The sequence below is a fragment of the Elephas maximus genome, chromosome 10 (assembly GCF_024166365.1).
Source record: "Elephas maximus indicus isolate mEleMax1 chromosome 10, mEleMax1 primary haplotype, whole genome shotgun sequence".
NCBI lineage: Eukaryota > Metazoa > Chordata > Mammalia > Proboscidea > Elephantidae > Elephas > Elephas maximus.
The window spans coordinates 13,362,382-13,387,637 of record NC_064828.1 but is presented as its reverse complement, the minus strand read 5'-3'; the positions used below and the strand labels follow the sequence as shown (position 1 = coordinate 13,387,637).

At 41.4% G+C, this 25,256-nt stretch overlaps 1 protein-coding gene across 8 annotated transcripts in view; it reads left to right on the top strand.

Moving 5' to 3' along the window:
• Nucleotides 1–25,256, top strand: part of STARD9 (StAR related lipid transfer domain containing 9) — a 105,703-nt gene that overhangs the window by 20,194 nt on the left and 60,253 nt on the right. The window contains exon 1 of one of the 8 annotated variants that reach the window (XM_049899741.1): nt 7,808–11,564. The exons of 5 other annotated variants lie outside the window; for them this stretch is intronic. In XM_049899741.1, coding sequence (XP_049755698.1) covers nt 11,559–11,564 — 6 coding nt within the window. In that variant the 5' untranslated portion in view covers nt 7,808–11,558. Of the gene's footprint in view, nt 1–7,807; nt 11,565–17,135; nt 17,303–25,256 lie in introns of those variants that run through there. 2 more of the 8 variants (XM_049899745.1, XM_049899743.1) reach the window with 2 other exon arrangements.

The window sequence follows — 25,256 nt, the reverse complement described above, 5'->3', positions numbered from 1 at the left end:
CAGAGATAGAGTTCCTGAGACAGTTGTCCTTGGAGTTACACAGAGCTCTCTCGCTTGCATCTGCAATGTCGAGAAGTTGCCATGCACTGCCCCTCTGCCACTACACTTGGGTTCATCCCCAGGATTTAAAGGAATTGTCAGTTAATTGCTTGACAAATACAAGTATGATGATGGGGATGATTATTACTTTGAGAGTCTTTGGAAGAACTGATTTGCAGAATCTTCTAAACAGGAGGATATAAAATGAAGACCAGCTCTTTGAACAAAAGGCCCATGTGTCCACAGTAAACGAGCACACCCAAGCAGACGGGTAACTCGAGGCCTGTCCGGGGGAAGCCACCTGGTCTGTCTTGCTAGCTGCTAAATTTTCTTCTCACATACTTGTACAGTAAGCCTGTGTCCAAGAACTCTCTCAGCACCATTTAAATTGTCCTCCGTTTGGGGAGCCAGTCCAGTTGGCCAATAAAAGCTCCTTCTCAATACAGTTCCTGAAAAGGGTTCAGAGAAAGTGTGTGGCGAGAAGGAGGACTGATTTCTCTCTAGTTCTGTGCTCGGCAGAAAGGGAGCAACTGTATAAACCAAAGTGACGGTTAATTAATTAGCTTATTCAAATATCTCACTGAAAAGGCAATGCAAGCTAATCGTAAAATAATTCAAACAATGCAGAAGGGTGTAATGTAAACATTAAAAAAATAAGAATTCCCCTTCCATGCCTCCCTAGAGGTAACCACTATGTGTAGAGTTTCTTGATTATCCTTCCAGTCTCTAAGTAAGCATATAAGGTTTTAAAAATACAAAGGGCATGAAGTGACATCTCATTTTGGTTTTGATTTGCATTTTCCTAGGATTAATGAAGGGTCCTAGTGGTACAATGGTTAAGCACTCGAAAGGTCAGCAATTTGAGCCCACGAGCCACTCCATGGGAGAAGGGTGTAACAGTCTGCTTCCCTAAAGATTACAACCTTGGAATCCCTCTGGGGGCAGTTCTACTGTGTCGTATAGGGTCGCTATGAATTGGGATCAACCTGACGGCAATGGCTTAATGGTTAAGGATGTCGAGCAGCTTTTCATGTGCTTGTTGGCCACTTATGTGAAATATCTAGAATAGCGACTGAAGTTTACCAGTGGGGAGTGGGAGGGAGGGGGAAAAAGGGACTCGTTGTTTAGAGGACACTGAGCTTCTGTTAAGGGTTATAGAAAAATTTGGAAGCGGAAAGTGGTGTTGGTTGAATGTACATGATGAATGTAATTAATTTCGCTGAATTGTGTATGTTAAAAATACTAAAACGGCAAATGTTTTTTTGTTACATATATGTTTGCCACCCCCCCCCAAAAAAAGAATGCAAAGGGGCTTACACTAAGAATAGTACTTTTCAACTTGCTTTATTTCACGAAATAGTTTACCTTGGCCCTGATTTCTGCCTCACTTTTCTAAGGCTACATCGAGTTCCATTATCTGAAGGTGTTGCAGTTGAACTAGTTTTCTAGTGATGGACAATTAGGACATTTCCAGGTTTCTGCTATTATATTATATATTTAAATATTATATATATATTTAAGTATTTGATCCATCTGGAATTCTTTTAGTGTGTGAAATGAAGTAGGGCTTCAGCTTTATTTTTTTTCCAGATAGCTAGCCAGTTGGCCCAATACCATTTATTGAAATCTTGTCTTTTCTCCACTGATATGAAGAGCTACTTTTATCATTAACTAAATTCTTATATATGTTTGGGGTCTCATTTTAAAGTAGTTATTTTGTTCCCACGATCTCTTATTATTTTTGTGCCAGAATCATACTGGATCAGAAAATTTCAAATACGTATGAAAACACATACCATATTGTTTCACTACTGTAGCATCTTAATATCGTGCGGGGCTAAGCCTTTCTCATTTCTTTCTCAGACTTTCTTGGTTATTTTGGCTATTGCTCTTCCCCCAAATGCCATGTACTTAACTGCTTTTGCTCATACTGATCTCTCTTCCTGAAATATATTAATACTTCTCACTTTGCCAGCTCCTGCCATTCAAAATTCGGCTCATTCTTCAAGGCCCATCTCAAATGCTCCTTCCTCCTTAAAGTTGTCACGATCCCTTGGATTTTCATAGTATCTTTTAACTTTGTTGTGGTATCTTCTGTGTATTGTATCTAGGTACAAGACTTACCTCTTTCATTAGACTGAGAGCTCCTTGAAGACAGAGGCTAAGCCTCATCCATTTTTGAATACCCCACATTCCCTATCACAGTGACATTCCGTTCATTCATTCAGTAAACATTGAGCAAGCAGCTACCACTGCAATATATGAGGTTAAGTGCTGTAGGGGATATGGAGATATAAGACCTCAGAAAGCTTAAAACGGTATTGGGGATACCAGGCTTCATTTAGGCACTTGAAAATAATCAACAACTCGAAGCTTTCAAGTGTTAAATGAGTGGTACTTAAGGTGAATACTTCGGGAATCCAGAGGAATAACATATTATCGTTAAGTGGTATTATCAGAGAATGCTCCTTAGAAAAGCAGGAGATTTGACTCTGGCTTTGGATGAGTCCAGGGGAGGTCATTTTGTCCAGGTATAAGCAAAGGTGTGTCTGAATGGATCAGGTGATGCCAGTCTGGGGTGAGGACAAGGGGAAGTGGTCGCAGTGACCATGTCTCCAAGTGTTCCAAGAGACCAGACTCCCACATTCCACTTCTGAGCTGCTTCAGACTCCTGGGGGATGTGGAGGGTAACCACAGGGGTATGGCAGCACAGTGGCCACAGGAACACTATGGATACTTAGGAGAATCTAGCAGATATAGGCAATGTCATTACTCCCATTCCAGAAGCAAGAAAAGAAAGATGAGTACTTTCACCTTAGGTAATTTTAGGGGGCATGAGGATTCATAACCTGAGGGCGGGAGGTAGAATAGCCTGGGTTACAGGATTACAGAAGCAGCATTTACTCACTCAATAAACATTTATCTATTACGTATCCTAGGTGCAGGGTAAACAAACAGAGGTGTGTGAGAGAGAGAGAGAGAAACCTTGTGAAAGAGAGAGAGATATGCTCCGTTTCTTTACCTCTCTTGATATATCCACTTTCCATAGATCAGATTTTGAGCAAGTCTAATGTCTAATGTCACATCCAAGGTTTCTTCAGTTTCTAGAGGTTCCAGTAGACTCTAGTGGCCATGTCTTTCTGTCCTTTCCACTCTTGCTTAGAGATCAGCGCTTTCCTTTCTTGCCAGACCCTGGGCCTAGGGCCATGGTATCTCTCTTCATCTTTGCTGGAGCCCTCAGGAGCCTGCCCATGGGGCATCATATAGATCTGTCTTTTTTCCAGGGTGGCAGAAGTGTTCACTTTCTTGCAGACAGATAGCCTCCTAGGAGCACATTACTGATTTTTCCTGCTGAGCTTTACTATAAAAGCCTTGTATATCCTGATGCCACCCTTACTGTGTGAGGAAAAGGACATGCTTCTTACTCTTTGGGAATGCAGTCTTAGAGAGCCTGGCGATGTTCTGCCTTGCTACTGAAAGTGTGGACCTCAGTCCAGCAATCTTGTCACTGCCTGAGAGCTTGTCAGAAATGCAGACTTTCAGGCCCAACCCAAACTACTGCATCAGAATCTGCTGCTTAATGAGATCACCAGGGGATTTGTATGCACATTGATGTCACTAAAGTTCTAAGCAGATTCAGGTCTAATAGGTCTGGGATGGAGCTTAAATGCTGCTGGTCTGAGGACCATACTTTTAGTAACAAGACTGTAGAGTACATGATATATGCCTCCTTAATTTATTAAACTGAATTGATAACTGCTTTTTCCAAGACCCAGTTAACCACACTTTTGTTTTGTCTGTATAATGAGAATTATTCCGATTGACATTTGTCTGTCTGACTAAAGAAAGAAGCTGTATTAGACCTGGACATATTTAAGCAATAATGAAAAATTTACTTTGCTCCCTCACTGTCCTCCCTTGAGGATTTTCATACTTCCTTCTTTACCCACATATGTACCCTGCTCTCTCATATTCCCAATGGCTTCTGATCTAGTGAAGCAAGCTTTATGTTAGTTATGTGATATAAACAACCTTGGTTTTCTTTCAAGAGGAATAATTTTCCTCCTACTAACATCACAAGGATATTGTTAGAGTAAAATGAAGTGTTAAGCCGAGGAGGACTTTGGAAAACATTAAAAAAAAAAAAAAAATGAAGTGTTAAGCCAAGGAGGACTTTGGAAAACATTAGAAGCATTAAATAAATATTCACCAAAAAAAAAAAAAAAAAAGAACCAAACTCATTTCCGTCAAGTCAATTTCAACTCAAAGCGACCCTGTAGGACAGAGTAGAAATGCCCCATAGGATTTCCAAAGAGCAACTGGTGGATTTGAACTGCCAACCTTTTGGTTAGCAGCCGAACTCCTAACCACTGCATCACCAGGGCTCCAAATAAATAATACTTGGCGTTACTGTTAACAAATTACATTCTTTGTTGTTTCAGTACCGGGAAAGACTGTTCTTTCCAGAGTCCTGTCTGTTGCCAGTGAAAGTTTCTTCTGCTCTGAATTTTTTAATAAAAATATTTTTCTTTTAAGAATACTGTGATTTAGACAATTTATAAAGAAAAACTACTCAGTACAAAAAAATTAAGTGGAAAAAAATTGTCAACAACACACAAAAAAAGACATCAGAATGACAGCACAAAACTCGTACCTATCCATAATTATGCTCTATGTAAATGGACTAAATGCACCAGGAAAGAGACAGAATGGCAGAATAGATAAAAAACATGATCTGTCTGTATGCTGCCTACAAGAGACACACCTTAGACTTAAAGACACAAACACAAACTCAAAGCGTGGAAAAAAATATATCAAGCAAACAGCAATCAAAAAAGAGCAGGAGGGACAATACTAATTTCTGACAAAATAGACTTTAAAGTTAAATCTACCATGAAGGATAAAGAAGGACACTATATAATGATTAAAGGGACAATATACCAGGAGGATATTACCGTATTAAGTATTTACGCACCTAATGTCAGGGCTTCAGGATACGTAAAACAAACTCTAACAGCATTGAAAAGTGAGATAGATAGCTCCACAATTATAGTAGGAGACTTCAACACACCACTTTTGGTGAAGGACAAAACATCCAGAAAGAAGCTCAACAAAGACTTGGAAAATCTAAATGCCACAGTCAACCAACTTGACCTAATACACATACACAGAACACTCCACCCAGCAGCAGCCAAATGTATTCTCTTTTCCAGTGCACACGGAACTTTCTCTAGAATAGACCACATATTAGGTCATACAGCAAGCCTTAACAGAATCCAAAACATTGAAATATTACAAAACACCTTCTCTGACCATAAAGCCATAAAAATAGAAATCAATAACAGAAAAAGCAGGAAAAAGAAATCAAACACTTGGAAACTGTCAAGTGATAATCCTGTATTTTTACGTACACATGCCTTCTACTAAAAAAAAAAAAAAAAAATTTTTTTTTTTTTTTTTTTTTACTAGCACTTACAAAAATGCCTTGCAGAGGAGGGTGCGGTTAGCAAAAAACATAGAAGGTGCACGTTATTTTCTAAAAAATATGGTATACTACTTCCTGCATAAAAGGAGATAAAATAGAATACTTCTGTCTCTCCCTTCCCAGCCTTTATGCTATTGGATCATATATTTTACTGTGACATATGTTACAAACCTCATTATATATTGTTAATATTTTTGTTTTAACAGTCAATTGTCTTTTAAAGAAATTGAAATATTAAGGAAAAAATATATTTACCCATATAGTTACTAGTTCTGGTGCTCTTCATGCCTTTTTGTAGATCTGTATTTCCATTTGGTGTCGTTTTCCTTCTGTCTGTTAGTGTGTTCTTTAGCTTTATTCTAGCTATCGTATTTTGAACACTGTGAAGATGAAGGCTGTGTTTGACTTATATCCCACAAACCATGTAGCATTAAATCTCATGTGAGCAGATGGTTTGTAGTTTGCTTTTGGACTCTAACAGAGGAAACTTTATTTTTATTTTATTTTTTTATTGAACTTTAGATAAAGGTTTACGGAACAAACTAGTTAACTCATCAAACAGTACACACTGTTGTATGACATTGGTTAACAACCCCACAACAAGTCAACACTCTCCCTTCTCAACCCTGGGTTCCCTATTATCAGCTTTCCTGTTCCCTCCTACCTACTAGTCCCCACCCCAGGGCTGGTGTACCCCTTTAGTCTTATTCCATGGGCCTGTTCAGTGTTTGGCTGAAGGGTGAACTTCAGGAGTGGCTTCATTACTGAGCTGAAAGAGTGTCCGGGGGCCACAGTCTCAGGGTTTCTTCAGTCTCTGTCAGGCTAGCAAGTCTGGTCTTTCTTTTTGAGTTAGAATTTTGTTGTACATTTTTCTCCATCTCTGTCGGGGACTCTCTATTGTGATCCCTGTCAGAGCGGTCGGTGGTGGTAGCTGGGCACTATCTAGTTGTATTGAACTCAGCCTGGTGGAGACCGTGGTAGATGTGGCCTATTACTCCTTTGGACTAATATTTCTCTTGTGTCTTTCGTTTTTTCATTCTTCCTTGCTCCCAAAAGGGTGAGTCCAGTGGAGTATCCTAGATGGCTGCTCACAGGCTTTTAATACCCCAGATGCTTCTCACCAAAGTAAAATGTGGAACATTTCCTTTATAAACTATGTTATGCCAGTTGAGCTAGATGTTCCCTGAGACCATGGTCCGCACGGCCCTCAGCCCAGCAATTTGGTCGCTCAGGGAGTTTAGATGTGTCTGTGGAGCTACCATGACCCTGCCTTGTACAGGCTGTGCTGGCTTCCCCAGGATTGTGTATTGTCTTACCCTTTACCAAAAGTTACTGCTTATCTATTGTCTATTAAGTATTTTTCCATCCCCCACCCCCCCATAACCGTCAAAGATTGTTTCTTTTTGTATGTAAACCTTTTCATGAGTTTTTACAGTAGTGGTCTCATACAATATTTGTCCTTTTGTGATTGACTTACTTCACTCAACATAATGTTCTCCAGATGCATCCATGTTATGTGATGCTTCACAGATTCATCGTCATTCTTTAGAGTTTGGTAATACTCCATTTTGTGTATGTACCACAGTTTGTTTATCCATTCATCTGTTGATGGGCATCTAGGTTGTTTCCAACTTTTTGCTACTGTGAACAATGCTGCGGTGAACATGGGTGTACATATATCTATTTGTGTGACGATGCTTATTTCTCTAGGGTATATTCCTAGGAGTGGGATTGCTGGATCGTATGGTATTTATATCTCTAGCTTTCTAAGGAAGTGCCATATCATTTTCCAAAATGGTTATATCATTTTGCATTCCCACCAGCAGCGCATAAGAGTTCTGATCTCCCCGCAGCCTCTCCAACATTTGTTATTTTCTGTTTTATTGATTCGTGCCAGTAATGCTGGGATGAGATGGTATCTCATTGTGGTTTTGATTTGCATTTCTTTGATGGCTAGAGATTGTGAGCATTTCCTCATGTGTCTGTTGGCTGCTTGAATGTCTTCTTTGGTGAAGTGTCTGTTCATTTCTTTTGCCCATTTTTTAATTGGATAATTTGTCTTTTTGTTGTAGAGGGTTTGGATTTTCTTGTAGACTTTAGTGATTAGACCTTTGTCTGATTTGTAATAGCCAAATTTTTTTTCCCAGTCTGTAGGTTCTCTTTTTACTCTTTTGGTGAAGTCTTTTGATGAGCATAAGTGTTTAATTTTTAGAAGATCCCAGTTATCTAGCTTTTCCTCTGGAGCTTGTATGTTATTGGTTGTGATTTGTATCCTGTTAATGCCATTTATTAGGGCCTTTAGCATTGATCCTATTTTTCTACTATGAACTTCATAGTTTTTGGCTTTGTATTTAGGTCTTTGATCCATTTTGAGTTAGTTTTTGTATATGGTGTGAGGTATGGGTCCTGTTTCATTTTTTTTTTTGCAGATGGGCATCCAGTTTTGCCAGCGCCATTTGTTAAAAAGACTGTCTTTTCCCAATTTGATGGACTTTGGGCTCTTGTTGAAGATCAGGTGACCACAGGTAGATGGATTTACATCTGGGTTCTCAATTTTGGTCAATGTATCTTTAAGCAAACTTTAATTTAGCATTTTTCACCTAATCCAAAGCAGTCAGAGCCTTTGTCAGACACAATGATAGTAAACTATGGCTTCTAAAGCATGGTCAATTCAGAAATTGATAATTTGCTATGAAACATTTTAGAGCATTTCCAGTTCTAGGCCTTGGCTATAGAACCTGTGTTCTTTGCTTTTGCTTACTGCTTTTTCTGAACTGTACTTTTCAAAACAGGAGTTTGGCCTCATATTTTCTTTTCTAGCATCTAAAGTCAGGGTGGTCATTACAGTATAAACCAAAAAACCAACCAAACCCACTGCCATCGAGTCGATTCTGACTTATAGTGACCCTATAGTACAGAGTAGAACTGCCCCATAGAGTTCCCAAGGAGCATCTGGTGGATTTGAACTGCTGACCTTTTGGTTAGCAGCCATAGCACTTAACCACTGTGCCTTCAGGGTTTCCTGTTACAGTATAGTGTCTCTAATTATTTGGTGGTTTACATACATTTTCATAAGCTCAGCTTCCAGCAAAAAATAGCCTTTTTGGAATTCTGGGCAGGTATTCGGATGAAGAGGAATCATCTTTTTATATCCTTCTGTCTACTTTTACTTGGTTGTTCCCTTCTCATTTTCTCTAACCTTAAATCAGCATCAAATTTGATATTCATTTTGCATACATTTATTGAAGGATATGCCAAAAATTGTGGTAGACGCTGGAAATAACCAATAATAATCGGACATTGTAGCTGCCCTTAAAACTCATAGTTTTTTGGGGGTGACAGATACATGAAGAGATCATTAATCCACCAAACCAAACTCATAGTCTCTTGGGGGTGACAGATACATAAAGAGATCATTAATCCACCAAACCAAACCACTGCTGTCGAGTCAATTCTGACTTATAGTGACCCTACAGGACAGAGTAGAACTGCCCCATAGGGTTTCCAAGGCTGAAATCTTCACGGAAGCAGACTGCGACATCATTCTCCTGTGGAGCTGCTGGTGGGGTTCCAACCACCAACCTTTTGGTTAGTGGCGAAGCAATTTAACCACTGCATCACCAGGGCTCCTCATTACTCCACAGTACAGTAAGTACTGCAATAAATACTCTAACCAAGTGTTTGAAAAATTTGGAGAAGAAGGCCTTTATTATTGGTGGTGGTTGTCAGAAGATGTAGTTCACGACATGATTGCTCTGTTGAAGATTTAACAGGATTTAAATCTGTAGCTTCTCTTACAAAAGCAGGAGGGACATTTCTTCTTAAAACTTGAAGGTGGTGCTTCACGTACATATATTTAATCACACAGCTTGGTGAGTTCCCAAAAAGATCATAGACTTGTGAAAGCATCATATGAATCATTCACAATCCCACTTCAGAGCTTCTTTCTGGGTCTCATTCTAAATACTGTTTAGTCCTGTAATGAAGCAGAAGTGTGAATCATTTGGTTGAGGCTAACTACTTAGCATATTAACTTAATGCATTTTTTCATTATGGAGGGAGCTGGGTTCAGATAGTGTCTTAGGCTGGGTTCACTAGAGGAGCAAAACCAATGACGTATATATATAAATATATATCTAGAGAGAGATTTGTTTCAAGGAAATGGTTCACGCAGTTGTGGAGGCTGGCAAGTCCCAAATCCATGGGTCAGGCAGCAGGCTGGCAGCTTCTCCTGACTCAAGTGGTTTCAGGGGCTGACAAACTCAAAATCTGCAGGTCAGGGAGCAGGCTGCTGGCTCCTGTTCCAAGAACCAGAGGTCAGAGGATGACGAGACACATGCAGGAGCGAGAGAAAGCATGCAGGTTTTGCCAGAACATCCATATATATTGACTGCAGGCCACACCCCCAAAGAAACACCCCTTCCAACTGATTGGCTGCTCACATCAGACCACAAAATGGAGAATGATGATTTATAATGTCTGTCAAACCACTGAGATTCATGGCCTAGCCAAGTTGACCCATAACATCAACCAGCACAGATGGTTAAACTTCAATGAACACCTCTTTTCTCTCTCCAGGAAAGGCAAAGTTGATATTTTCTCATTTTTCAAGTGTAGGGCAGAGGAACTTGGACTATTTATAGACTCACTTCCCCCACAAACTGAACACAATAAAGCCTGAAATCATAGGGTGACAAGATGTGCCCAGGCATTCCCCAGTTTGTATTTAGAAGCTGTAAAAGGCAGAGCCCCTTGGGAACTAGATGCTGGGGCAGACGCGGATGGACTCAGGCTGGTGAGATCGTCTTCTGGTATACAGTTAGCCCCTTACAGCTGATGCTCAGGGGTGGAAGAGGTTAACAGAAGTGCGCTTGTTATGGATTGAATTGTGTCCCCAAAAATGTATGTCAGCTTGGCTAGGTCATGATTCCCAGTATTGTGTAATTGTCCACCCTTTTGTCATCTGATGTGATTTTCTAGTGTGCTGTAAATCCTACCTCTGTGATGTTAATGAGGCAGGATTAGACGCAGTTATGTTAATGAGGCAGGACTCAGTGTACATGATTAGGTTCTGTATTAAGTCAGTCTCTTTTGAGATGTAAAAGAGAAAAGCAAGCAGAGAGATGGGGACCTCATCACCACCAAGAAAGAAGTGCCAGGAGCAGCACATCCTTTGGACCTGGGGTCCCTGCACTGAGAAGCGCTGAGATCAGGGGAAGACTGATGACAAGAACCTTACCCTAGAGCCAACAGAGAAAGAAAGCCTTCCCCTGGAGTTGGCACCCTGAATTCGGACTTCTAGCTTACTAGACTACGAGAGAATAAATTTGTCTTTGTTAAAGTCATCCACTTGTGGTGTTTCTGTTAAAGCAGCACTAGATGACTAAGACAGTACTCAAACTCATTTTTCTTCCTCTTCTTCGTAAAAATGGGAGCCTATTCCTTTGTCAGTGATTTCACTGCTCAACTCTTGTCCCCATAGTTAGGCAGCAGATACTTTCTGGGGGTATGTGCTGAGCTGATGAAGGGGGAAGAGTTAATATAGCTGCCATGCAGTCAGTAGAGATAGTGGTTCTGCCAAGATGAGAACTGACAGGAATGGAAACCCTTAATTACTTCTCCTTCTTTATTATTTTCCCCTGTTAAACTAACCTCATCTTGTTTGTGGTACTGTTGTGGTGAGGCTTCTGTCTGATACTGGTTTTCCTATTCTCCCACATCAGAGATTTTAAGAAAACAGAAGCAACTTCCTCCTTTCATAGCATCTGGAAACATTCCATGGAGTTTGGAGATTCAATTTCTGGGTTTGGGAAAGTTGCACTTAATTTTAGAAAATGTTCTCATGGCTAGCTCCCTTTAAATGGGAAGGGAGAAAGAAAATAACAGTTTCTGAGAGCCTACTAAATTCAAGGTACTGAGCTGAGTGCTTGACTTACAGTATCTCTTCTACTCCTTACAGCAACCTTGAAAAGTGGGAATTACTACCTCTACTTTACAGACAGGAAAACTGGAGTGAAGTAACTTGTCCACAGGCATGCTAGTAAGTGGTAGGCTCAGATTTAAACCCAGCTCTCCTGCCTCCAAAGCCCTAGGTCTTTCCACTACCCTCTGCTGCCTGCTGTGTGAGCTCACCTTTATCCTGCTGTCTGCTGTGTGCTTGCCTGGGACATTTGCTGTGTGGTATGAATTAGCCGATCAGAAAATATTGGCCTGTAAACCTTGCATTTACTATAGGAAAGGACCCTGGAGTCATGAATAAGGAACATGTGTTCTCAAGCCTCCCTGTTGATGGCTCTCTGAGATCTGGAGACTCATCACCTATTTTTTTTTTTTGAATTTTTATTATAAAAAATTTCAAGCCTACATAAAAGCAGAGGGGGTAGTAAAATGAGCCCATGTAGGCTCATCAACTAAAAACCAAACCAACTGCTGTTGCATTGATTCCAACTCATAGTGACCCTATAGAACAGAGTGGAACGGCTCCATAGGGTTTCCAAGGCTATAATTTTTTTTTTTTTTAACTTTTATTGAGCTTCAAGTGAACGTTTACAAATCAAGTCAGTCTGTCACATATAAGTTTACATACATCTTACTCCGTACTCCCACTTGCTCTCCCCCTAATGAGTCAGCCCTTCCAGTCTCTCCTTTCGTGACAATTTTGCCAGCTTCCCACTCTCTCTATCCTCCCATCCCCCCTCCAGACAGGAGATGCCAACACAATCTCAAGTGTCCACCTGATATAATTAGCTCACTCTTCATCAGCATCTCTCTCCCACCCACTGTCCAGTCCCTTTCATGTCTAATGACTTGTCTTCAGGGATGGTTCCTGTCCTGTGCCAACAGAAGGTCTGGGGACCCTGGCCGCCAGGATTTCTCTAGTCTCAGTCAGACCATTAAGTATGGTCTTTTTATGAGAATTTGGGGTCAGCATCCCACTGATCTCCTGCTCCCTCGGGGGTTCTCTGTTGTGCTCCCTGTCAGGGCAGTCATCGGTTGTGGCCGGGCACCAACTAGTTCTTCTGGTCTCAGGATGATGTAGGTCTCTGGTTCATGTGGCCCTTTCTGTCTCTTGGGCTCTTAGTTGTCGTGTGACCTTGGTGTTCTTCATTCTCCTTTGCTCCAGGTGGGTTGAGACCAATTCATGCCTCTTAGATGGCCGCTTGTTAGCATTTAAGACCCCAGACGCCACATTTCAAAGTGGGATGCAGAATGTTTTCATAATAGAATTATTTTGCCAATTGACTTAGAAGTCTCCTTAAACCATGGTCCCCAGACCCCCGCCCTTGCTCCGCTGACCTTTGAAGCATTCATTTTATCCCGGAAACTTCTTTGCTTTTGGTCCAGTCCAATTGAGCTGACCTTCCATGTATTGAGTGTTGTCTTTCCCTTCACCTAAAGCAGTTCTTATCTACTAATTAATCAATAAAAACCCCTCTCCCTCCCTCCTTCCCTCCCCACCTCATAACCACAAAAGTATGTGTTCTTCTCAGTTTTTACTATTTCTCAAGGTCTTATAATAGTGGTCTTATACAATATTTGTCCTTTTGCCTCTGACTAATTTCACTCAGCATAATGCCTTCCAGGTTCCTCCACGTGATGAAATGTTTCACAGATTCGTCACTGTTCTTTATCGATGCATAGTATTCCATTGTCATCACCTATTTTTAATTTTTTATCTGAAGCACATCCTTGTTCACAGGTGCAGTCAGGGTACTTTGTTCTGAATTGCCTGAATAGCCCTGATTGACCCAAGCCACTCTCTGAGATGCAAGAAATAGTTCATACTTCATGGCAAATGGTTGCTTCATTTGATCCATTCTGACCCAGAGACCAGGTTTTGAAGTATGCTTTAAAAATGAAGACATATAACCAAAGGGACCCATGCAGGAGTCTAAGGTCCCTGCATTAACCCTGACAGCCATGGTGCTACTTTCCTTCCCAGCAAAGCTCAGCATTTCCTGGTAGCTCTTTTCCTATGTAGGCCCTTTCCCATCTGTGAAATACGCTCGAGTCTGGTTTCACATTGTTGTTATTTGCCGTTGAATCAGGTCCAACTCATGGCAGCCTTATATATGACAGAATGAAACGTCCAGTCGTGCACCATCTTCCAGCACTATATCAGACGGTATTCTCTGGTGATCCATAAGGTTTTCATTGGCTAATTTTTGGAGGTAGATGTCTAGGGTTTTCTTCCTAGTCTTTTGTAATCTGGACGTGCTACTGAAACCTGTCTACCATAGGTGACCCTGCTGGTATTTGAAATACCTGTGGCATAGCTTCCAGCATCACAGCAACACACAAACCACCACAGCATGACAAAGACAGACGGGTGGTGGGGTTTCATATGGGGAGAATGATGAGCCCAGGACTCCAAAGCTGAATCCAGAAGAATCTTAATATGTGTTTTTTTTTAATTGAATTAAATGCTGTATTGTTTTTTACCTGCTTTAATTTCTAAGTATTTATTCCTCAGCAAAAACGAACCTCATCTGCTTAGTATCTTCTGCATAGAAGCATTTATACAGCAGAGAGGATGAATCTCTTAGGCATTTGTCAGCTCCATCAGCATTCTTAGAGGCTTATTAACTACGCTTCCTTGAATATTAGTCCCGAGTTACTGAGTGACTGTAGGTTTGTGTCTGTTCATGTCTTAGTTGTCACCAGCAGGTAGTTGTTGAGCTGAGTGCTCACCACTAGGTTCTGTCTTCCATCATCGTGGTTTTTGTCTTTTGCGTGCACTTTTTTAAGTAGCTGAGACAACCGTAGGAAGCACCTTTGTACCAGGGCTCCTGGCTGAGCTTGGAGCCAGGCTTTGTTTACTTAGTGGAAGTGATTTGATATGAGGGGCTTGGACAGAGGAAGGGCCACAAGACCAGTGTGGTTGGAGATCTTGTGACAGTAATACAAAGCTCTTCTCTTCTGCAAGCTAGTCTTTGAGGTTGGAGGAAGTTCAAAGGAGGAAGGCACCCTGCCAGTGGGACGCAGGAGGCGGATGCTGCTCAAATCAGCACAAAGCAGGTATCTTTCACTAGACCTTGGATTGCTAAGACTGATGTGGGCTTCAGCTGGGCCGGCTGAACCCAAATATGAAATCACAACTGCTCCCGGGGCTTAGAGCATTTGCTTCTCCAGCGTTAAGACTGGCCTCGAGAGACGCGTTAGACTAAACAATTTAAAAAACAGGAAATCTGCTCCTAGCAGTACGATTGCCGGAAAACTTTTTCCACAAGGAAGGAACCAGAGTTAAAAACAGAAACTCCGTACCCTAGGCTTGTTTTCTTCTTGCACAGAAGCATTAGCAGCTCATACAACCCGAAGCAGCTTTGTTCCACTTCACTATCTCTCAGAGTGCTGCCTGGCCAGCCCATTACTAAACGGGGTTGATGCGCCTGTATGATCACATTTAAAATATGAAAGTAGTGCTCCGTGGAGGATACTTGCCTTGGTGATGTTCACCTTGGCTGAAGATGAAACGTGGATATTAATGCAGGCAGGACTTAGGGGAGACCTAGAGAACAGCCCTAGGTGAAATTTTATTCAACAGGCATTTATTGTGAGTGTTTTGGATTCATTCCATAGATTAAATATTCATTTATTCGATCATTGATAACAGAGTGTGTGCTGTGTGTTGTACATGGGTGCCCAAACCCCTGCTTCAGCCTTAGATGTGTGGCTCTCTTTACTCTTTAAATACTTCAGGGCTTGTAGGGTTTGCTTGTGACAGTCAGCCCAGGGCACCCCTGGATCCAACTCCTGGGCCCACTGCTCTTTTGCATGGTTTGCCGCTGAGGACAGTGGGGGTGGACAGAGGACATTTTGGAAGAAAGCAGGGGGTGGAAGAAAGAGGAAGCTAAACCCTAGAGAGGAAATGCTTTTCTTTCTCCTTCACTGTAATGTCATTCTTTCTAAGTAAGTCCAGCATTGAGGAAAACTTCCGGAACCCTCAGCGAACATGACCCAAGCCCTGTCTGTGGATGGGGCCTCTGTTCACAACCCCTCAGCTGGCTGGATCCATGTGTCATGAACAAGCTGCTGCAGTAGAAGAGCCCGTGTGGTCAAAAGATTCTGTATCATCCACATGTCATCATTCCTTGCTTGTAAGAAAACTGAACTACATTTTTTGAATGTTTTATTGAAATAAAACATACATACAGAAAAATGCACCTAAGTGTACCATTCAGTGAATTTTTGTGAGTGGAGCATACCCATGCAACCAGCATCTAGATCAAGAAATCAAGCATTATCAGCACTGCGGGTACCCCCCTTGTGGTCTGTTAAAATGTATTTTAAAGCTGTCTGCTGGGGCTTTTTCCAGTGCCCTAGAGTGTTGAGTGGTGAGCTGCTTGTGGGTAGATCTTTCATTTCAGTTCAAGAGTGTCTCTCAGCATGCCACTGTCTAGCCTGTAACAGAAAAAGGTTGCTAACCTCTGCCCTTTAGGATACTGCCTTAATTATTGTCATTATTGTTAGTTGCCTTTGAATTGATTCCTGCTCATGGTGACCGTGTGTGTGTCAGACTAGAACTGCTCCGTAGGTTTTAAAGGCTGTGACCTTTCGGAAGCAGATTGCCAGGGTTTTCTTTCGAGGCACCTCTGAGTGGGTTTGAACTACCAACTTCTCGGACAGTAGCCCGGTGCTTAACCATTTGCACCACCCGGGACTCCCCTTAATTATCAGGGATAGAAAAGTTCCCAGATGGTTTGCCTCAATTGTTGCAGACCCCCTAGTTCTTGGAAGTTTGGCCTGATGGAATGACGTTTTTCTTCTAGATCTTGAGTATCTGTACTTTATAGACATACTGTTCTTTAGATGGTGAAGCCACTCACCCATGTTGGAATCTGCCCGTGACTGGGCAAAGATGCCCTCCGCCCTGATAATCAGCATCTCCCATACTGCCACACTCACTGTCCTTGTTCAGGCCAGCTGCTGGCAAACTGCTAACAAGTCCACTTCCCATGCAGCTGCTGTTCAGTGTTTCTGCTCTGTGCTTGTTGCCATTGGCATTGACTTGCCATTATGATAGGACTTTTTTGGCTTCACGGAAGAGAAGCAATCAGGTTATCTTAGACGGTGGGTCATGAATTTAAGGCTGTGTGGGAAAATAAGAAACTGGAAACTGTTGACAATCACCCAGCCAGGCAATATGGACCTGGAACAGTATTCATTACTGCTCAGAATTCATCAGTAACTATGAGGCCAATGGTCATTCTCCATCTTCTGTTCAGAGCACCCCAAGAGAGTTGATTAGATCATTAACCTTTACCTGCTTCGACATACCCTTACTAGCATTTGGGTAACCTCATGGGCGATGATTTCTCCTGCGCCCATGCTAAATGTGCCACCTTTGCTTCGGGTTTAGTCATTTGGGGCCTGGAAAGCAAGGTCAAATGACACACACACAAAAAAACAGCAAATTATGATCAAGGAATCACTTGTGGCTGTCTTTTAGAAGGGTCTGTGGGAATGGTAGGAGATTAGTCTTCTGAACCTATTCCAGTAAAGCCAGCTTTCATTTTTTTCCCACAGGGTCCAGTCTAATGAATCCACGTTTTTTCAAGGAGGAGGGGACGATATGTCTGTTCAGTGAATTCCTTGCTTACGTCCAGAGTAGGACAGCTGCATATGGGAGCTACCAGCTCTCACATGCCTCTTGGACAGTTGGGAACATTCTTTAGCAAAAAACAGCACCGTTGGAAATAACAGAATCCTGTATAAACAAAGAAACATTTCTTGGGTAACCTCAAAGCTCAGTTTTCCTGGTTCCTGCCGTCTGGGAGTGTGAGTTTATGCTTCTGTGTGCATGCATATGTCTGTATGTGTTATCTTCCCCTATTAGCCCCTGCTGCTCTTTTCTTTTTTACTTTTTGTAAGGGAAAGTCTTAAACAAAGGGGCTGGCCTAGGGACAGAGGAATTTCTCTTTTTATCTCCTGATAAAGGTAATATGAAAGAGTTGGATTCAGCAGAGAAGGTGTATTTTAGGGTTTGATACCAGAGACTTCCTAGACTTTCCCCTTTGGCACCGCATTCCCTTCCTAGGTGAGGGGTGGTCAAGGATACTAGTTCAAAGTGTGATTGGTTTTCCAGCTTCACAACTTACTGGCTTTGACCCTGGGCAAGTCCCTTTATCTCTCTGTGCCAAAGTTATCTCACCTATAAAATGGTGTAATAATGATACCTGCCTCAGAGGTGTTGGGAGGACAAATTTATGAAATAAATGTAAAGCACTTAGAATTTAAAAATGATTAACAAATGGTAGCAGGATCAGATTTTGTTACATTTGGCCAAAGACCATTATAAAATATTAGTGAAACTGCTATTCAGAAATGCTGAAAGGGAGACTTGATAGAATTCCTTCCAGTGTGAAGTGAAACAACAGGAAGCAAGGAAACACGGAAGAAAGATTTTAAATGGTAGGGTAATGGCTTCGTGTTCATCAGCTAGGACCTGGCTTTCCTGATAACCCTGTGAACATTACTTTGTGAGTGGCAGACTGTCACAGTGGTTGAGAGCAAGAGCTCCGTGTATAACTACTTGTTCTCTTGTTTCACTCAGCGCTCTGACTTGCCAAAAGATTGAACTGACAGAATACATTTTAGATTTTGTGCTGATACAGCTCTGACACTTGACAGAGAGGACCTTTATCTGGGGACATTATGTGGGGTTGAAGGCAGAGACCTCTCAGAGTTTCCAACACAGATCGAGTGCCAGCTCTGCTATGACTTCCCTAACTACTCCAGGTCACATCATTTTCCCTTCTCCAATGTAGAATTTACGTGTACTCTTCATTCATGTTCCACTATGTACTGATATGGAACTGTTTACTGACTCCATGGTCTGTCTCTCTGACTGTATGGTAAGCTCCTTGCGGCTCTAGACAATGCCTTAAACTTATTTTAGCTCTCTCATGGTGCCCCGTGTAGTGCTGAGTCCTCAGCTAGGAACTTAATAAATATTTGCTGACCGAGGTAGAGAAATCCAGTTCTGGAACCTGCATGTCTGAAGACAGTTACTTTCAGAATAGTGACTTTTGTCTCTCTCCAGTGGGGATGGTGTAGGTTTCTGTTGGCTTTGTTCATGTTTACCTGCATTTCAGAATTTCTGTTGTAGTTTCTCTCTCCTCATTTCTTGGGAACCTTTTAAACACCAGTTTCTTTTTTTTTTTTCCATGGTATATATTGCAGGGACAGCTTAATATGGGAAATAAATTTCTCTGTAGTTCACAGTATAAAATGGAGAAGGCAAATAGGGAATCTAGTTTTGTCTGTCAGAGTCAAGTATTGACTGTTTATCTGCCTGTTTTCTCTGGCGAAAACTAGAAAAGACCAGGGAGAATACCAGGTCCATTCTTGGTCCAGGGTCCCGCTTATGCCGGTTAACCCCCAGCCAGGCTTACAATGGGAATGGAAATTTCTATAAACATTTATAGGGTCACTCTGAGTCAGAATAGACTCAGTGGCACACAGCAACAACAGAGGCCCAAAGATGAGTGGGATTGAGAAACTAGCCTAGAATTTACTTGACTTTTGAAGAGCGGACAGAATTTCCTGATACTTTGTGGGGTTGGGTTACAAAGCTGGCACAGATGAAGCTTTCTTTTCTGTCCTAGATACCATGTTTGCATTTTGGGTAAGCCACTGCCAAGAGGACAGTAGAGCCTGGGCTTTCCTGATAATGTCGAGATAGGCTGGGATACATGATGGGATGGGGTTATAACATGTTTTCCCACTTGGGAAATTAAATTGAACTGTTTAATTAAAGTTGAACAGTATTAGGCTATCTAAGCATAAAATAGAGAAATATTGTATTTATGAATATTATAACTGTAACTATAACAGGGTAAAAAAATAAAAACAACTAGGTTTAGTTTATTATCCTCTTTATATTCAAGTGTTCTTAATGACTATATCTACCTCAGAATTTAAGAACTGGAGGGGATGTGTTAGACACTATCTAAAAAAAAAATAAAAACAAAAAATAGGGACAGACAAAAGCCTGAAAGAGGAAGTTATACATCAAAGTGTTAACAGTGGAGATCTCCAGAGGTTGGGATTCTTTTTGATTATCTGCATTTTCTTTTTTTTTCTACTTTGAACATATTGTTTATGTAATGAAACACTATAAAAACAATTCTCACTCAATTACTGAGCCTCAAATGAATACTCAAATACTGACCCTTGTCGGTGAAGATGTTATCTGCTACTGCATTAAGTAGCAGTTTTGCTAAAGGGAGAAAAATTTTCTAGTACAGTCTTGTTACTTTAACAATGGAGTTACCGACTATTGTTAAGATATTTAAAATCCATGTAAACAGAACACGCTACAGAAACTTCAAGCTATTTTTCTCACAAATATTTCTTTAGATAGATTAGCAAAAGCTGGTGAAGAATTTCTGTGAAAAAAATCTCAGTTTATAATAGCAATTGCAGTTTATAATAAAATGCATGAAGCCTTTCTGTGGGAAGGTGTAAAGGGCCAAGAGCTTATGCACATTGTTGAATAGGTGACCACTCAGTGACATGACTGCCATGTTTATAAAGGGAAAAGTGTAAGCCCAGGCTCCAACAAAACCTTCAAGATAGGAAGAGTTTTAATTATTTTTTTAACTTTAGTTTAATGGTTTATGAAGGTTTTTTGGGAAATAAATTCATAGTAGTATACAGAGGTAGAAGTTGTTCAAAAGGTATGTATGTGACATTAGGACATACTAAAGGAGGCCTGGTGGAGCAGTGGTTAAGCGCTTGGCTAAGTGAGAGGTTGGCAGTTTGAGCCCCCGCCCGCCCCCCAGCAGCTCGTGGGAGACCTGGTGGTCTGCTTCTGTAAAGATTACAGCCCAGAAAGCCCTGTGGGGGTGGTTCTGCTGGGTCCCGTAGGGTTTCTGTGAGTCGAAATCCACTTGACGGTACCCAACAACAACGACAGGACATATTAGCTATGGGGTCTGTATTTAGATATCTATTTTCCAAAATAAATACATGGTTTCCTTTAAAATATATGAGACTACCAGGAAGGTGACTCTTTTAAGCAATCCTTACACAGAAAAATGGAAAAAATAAAGTGTAATAACAATAAAAGACACAAAAAATAACAAAAAACTCTCATATTTATTTAGTGTTTACTTTGTGCCAGATCTTATTCTACATATGTTAAAATGATTCATCCTATGAATTATAGGAATTGTTTCCATCTCCATGTCACAGATGAGGAACCTGAGGCAGGGTCACTTGACGGAGGAATCAGTTTTTAAACCTAGAAAGTGTAGCTGTTTAGAGAACAATATATCATTCTGAGCCCTTACCCCACCTTCAGTTCCCATTAAATTATATATTTTACAAGAATACTGTCTCTTCAAATAAGGGGACCTGAACCCTTCCTTCCTATCCTACTACCCTCAAGTTTGGAGCAAAGATGTGTGAATGGATCCAGAGACAGTTATCAGCCTTACCTTCCCTGCTCACTGTCTCTGTGTGATGACAGTATCAGGAAGTACAACTCTGGGTTACTTGAGTTTTCTTAAGTAACTAACAACATCAGTGAAACCATATGTTTGAATAGTTTCCAGCAGTCGTCTAAATTGTTGTCCACGTAGAAGGTTCCTGCTAAGAGTTAATTTTTAGATTATTGTTTTTTACTGTTAAGTTCTTTTGGCTTTCTTGAAATGCCTCTCTTAGTTCATACTCATTTTATAATTTCTGATAATTGCATTTGAAATCAATACTTATTTTTAACCTTTTCTCATCCTAAACTGGTTTGGATTTTCTTTTTTTTAAATGTGCTTTAGGTGTAGGTTTACAGAACAAAGTAGTTTCTCATTAAATGATTAATACACGTTTTGTATCATTGGTTGCCACCCCCACGACATGTCAACACTCTCCACTTCTCTACCTTGGGTTCCCCATTTCCATTCATCCAGCTTTCCTGTCCCCTCCTGCCTTCTTGTCCTTGCGCCTGGGCTGGTGTGCTCATTTAGCCTCATATACATGGTTGAGCTACATGTGGTGTTGTTTGTTTCATTGGCCCACCTAATCTTTGGTTGAAGAGTGAACCTCAGGAGTGACTTCTGTACTGAGTTAAAAGGGTGTCTGGGGGCTGGCCATACTCTCAGGGTTTCTCCAGTCTCTGTCAGACCAGTAAGTCTGGTCTTTTTTTGTGAATTTAAATTTTGTACTACATTTTTCTCCAGCTCTGTCTGCGATCTACTATTATGATCCCTGTCAGGGTAGTTGGTGGTGGTAGCTGGGCACCATCTAGTTATGCTGGACTCGGTCTGGTGGAAGCTGTGGTAATTGTGGTCCTTTAGTCCCTTGGGCTAATCTTTCCCATGTGCCTGGTTTTTGTCATTCTCTCTTGCTCCAGACAGGGTGAGGATTGTTTTGCTAGAAGCTTATATAGGGTGTAGGGAACATAATGTATAATAAAAGAACTATAAACTACCAAAAACAAAGAAACAAATGAAAACCCTCTCAGTGAGAAATTCCCTCAGGAAAATACAGGCCAACCATTGTTTATATATCTTAAGCAGTCATGATAAAATCCCCAGAGATGTAGAAGAAAGAAAGGTGGTATGTCTGATAATGTTGACGATCTCTTGCCAATAATTGGGGCAGTCCATGCCTTAAAGATTTATCTTGTTGAACCTACTTTTTATTAAAAATCTTGATTCTTTGATTCAGTTGTCCTTAGAATATTGGGTGTTGTTCGGGCTTTTGTTCTTGGTTGCAGGGTTTGGGAATCCCCATTCAGTGACACGTAGTGGGCTGTTGCCTGTCTAGCTAACACGTATTTAAAAGACTGGAAGCGCTATGTCACATGTAATTAATCTGTCCACTTAACACTTCCACCTGCTTCTACTCCAGGAAAAACAACAATTCTGGCTCTAACTCAGATGGCTCGTCTCTGCTGAACTCAACCCTCTAGCTTCAGATTGCCTTTTAGCGACTTACTTTAGCCTTTAAACTGCTCTTGGTGTTCATATTGAGTTGTGTCCATCTACTTCATTGTATTGTCATGGAGGGAGTAGAGCATGGTGTCTTTTGACCGTGTTGCGCTCTATTTAGGGCTGAGCTTTTTCTAGGAACTTATCACGAGTAAAGCCTCACATTTCTTGAAGAATAGTAGTGGTTACATCTCAAGTTCCCACCAACCCTAGGTTTATAGCCTGATGGTTTTGACTGTCAACATCTTTTACTGGGATCTTCAAATGATGTTTACATAAAACCTCCAGGCAATTGTTTGACTTTGGATAAAGACAGGATAGAGTAACATTTTGTTGTTGTCCTTTACAACCCACTGGACTCACTCCGTTCAGCTGTGTGTGAGCAGTGGGAAAAACATAACATCAAAATGGAATGTGGTCTTGCTCTGTCTGCAGCTCTGCTCCCACCTCCTGCTGGGCACAAGAAAGGAAAGTTGAGTCTTGTGGAAGATTTTCCAACTAGAACAGGAATGGCAGCCAACTCAGTGGTTTGATGAAGAGAAGAAGTGTATCTCTCCTTCTTTAAATCTCTCGGAATTAAGCCTGGGAAGATTTCAGGAGATAAGGAGAACCCTGCACAATTCGTGGCTTTGCTAATAAAGAGGCTAAAGAGTGGAGAAGGGAGAAGGGCAGAGCTGGGAAGGAGATTGGGGAAGGACTGGCAGTGGTGCAAGGCCAAAGTCTGTCACTGCCCCCAGGTTCTTTGGACCCTATGCCTGAATATTGGAAGCGTTGAAAAACCAACAAAATGTAAATAGTTCACTGGTCAGGAAGCGTAGCTGCAGCTGCTAAGGTACAGAACAGGTAGTGTTGTCCTGAGTCAGCAACTCATACCTTCGTCCTTGTTGTCCTTAGTTACGTGTATTATCTCACTTCCTCTTCACAGCAGATCTGTGGCATAAAAACTGAGGCTTATAGGAACTAAGCAACATGCCCAAGCTCACACAGCTATGAAGTATAAGAACCACGTTCCAATTTGGAATCATATCTGGCAATTTCAGAGAACTGAAGGGAAGGTTTGAAGATGGACAGGGACCGTGGTATCCTGGGTAGCAGAGAACTCAAAGCTAAATTATAGAATAGTCTGCTGACTTGAGCGCCACACTTGGCACTTTTACAACTGTACGTTCAGCATGCAATGTTATTGGACTCTTGATGCCACCATAGAGAATTCATCAACTCTTCTTTGTCTTCGTGTCATTTTTTCAAAATGCAAAGTCTCAGATGGGAGCATCGAGTTGGCCTGGTCTTTGTCATGTCTTAGTGCTGTAGCTGCCAGGAGGTGGAGAGGAGTATCTGGCCTGTTTGACTTCTGTAGGACAGTTGGGCCCTGCTTGCCACTGAGACTGGCACAATTAGAGACCTCCCCAATCAGGAAGAGTGTTTGGATGCTGGGCAACAACGATACAAAGGGTATATGTGGCTATACCTAGTACAGACATCCACGTGGCCCTCTTTTGAGGACTGGCTGAAATGAGAAGCTGTGCCTTCCCCCAAAAGCCTGGCTGTTTTTTCCTGAGACCAGGATCTGCCCAACAGAGTCCAATAGAACTATCAGGCATTACACAAAGTACAGGAGTTTTCACAGGAGAACCTCTGGCTGTTTCTGAATCAATAAAACTGATCATCATAAAGGTGAATGACCAGCCAGCTGTTAGGGTTAATCTGAGGAGGGAACATATAAAAGACGGGCCTACAGGAAGTACCCTTACCTAATTTCCAGGCTTAACTGGTTCTTAGTGTGGTGTCTTGAGACCCTGAATTATTGTATGATATGTTACTGGGAAGTATGTCACTGTAGCTTTACTTGATTAATCTTATTAAACATTTTCTTGCTGCAGGAAGGAAGAAGAATTAATGTTCATGGCTGGCCAGCCTGCCTTCTTTCTTTTTTTTTTTTCCTCCCTCTTTTTTCCCCCTCCCTTCCTTCTTTCCTTCCTTGCAGTATGGGCATTTACCATAACGTTGACACTATTTGGCCAGTTTATACCTCTAGGGGTGGGTCTGCAGACTTTGATGAACCCACCCAGCAGGCTGAACAATCCCAGGCTTTTGTGATAAAAATTCCTGTTTTAAAAATACCTTCTTTGACAGCGGTTTTAGCCCTTTCTCAGGCAGTGGGTGCAGAGCCTACACGAGGGCACTGTGCCTTTGGAGCTCTTGTTTTTACATGACCCAAGGCTTGTTGCTTTCTATACTATTGACTTCATCTAGCTTATTACTTTATCAAATCCGTAAGAGTTTAAAATCAAATCAAATGAGCAAATATTTTTGAGCTCTTACTTGGAGCAAGGTGCTTTACTAGGAAGCTGTATGTTTTGGGCTTATGTATAGGTGGCTGAATGTGCTGAGCTGTGTTGAAATCGTGTGTATATTAGGAAAAAAAAAAAATTTTTTTTTTTTTTAAATGATAGGGATTAAAGTCTCTGTGTATCTTCAGTAAGGGTAGTCCTGTCCCGGAGAAACCCTGAGAGTATTGCCCCCGGACACCCTTTCAGCTCCGTAATGAAGTCACTCGTGAGGTTCACCCTTCAGCCAAAGGTTAAACAGGCCCATAAAACAAAACAAGACTAAAGGGGCGCACCAGCCCAGGGGCAAGGACGAGAAGGCAGGAGGGAACGGGAAAGCTGGTAATAGGGAACCCAAGGTCGAGAAGGGAGAGTGTTCACATGTCATGGGATTGTTAACCAATGTTATAAAACAATATGTATACTAACTGCTTAATGAGAAACTAGTTTGTTCTGTAAACCTGCATCTAA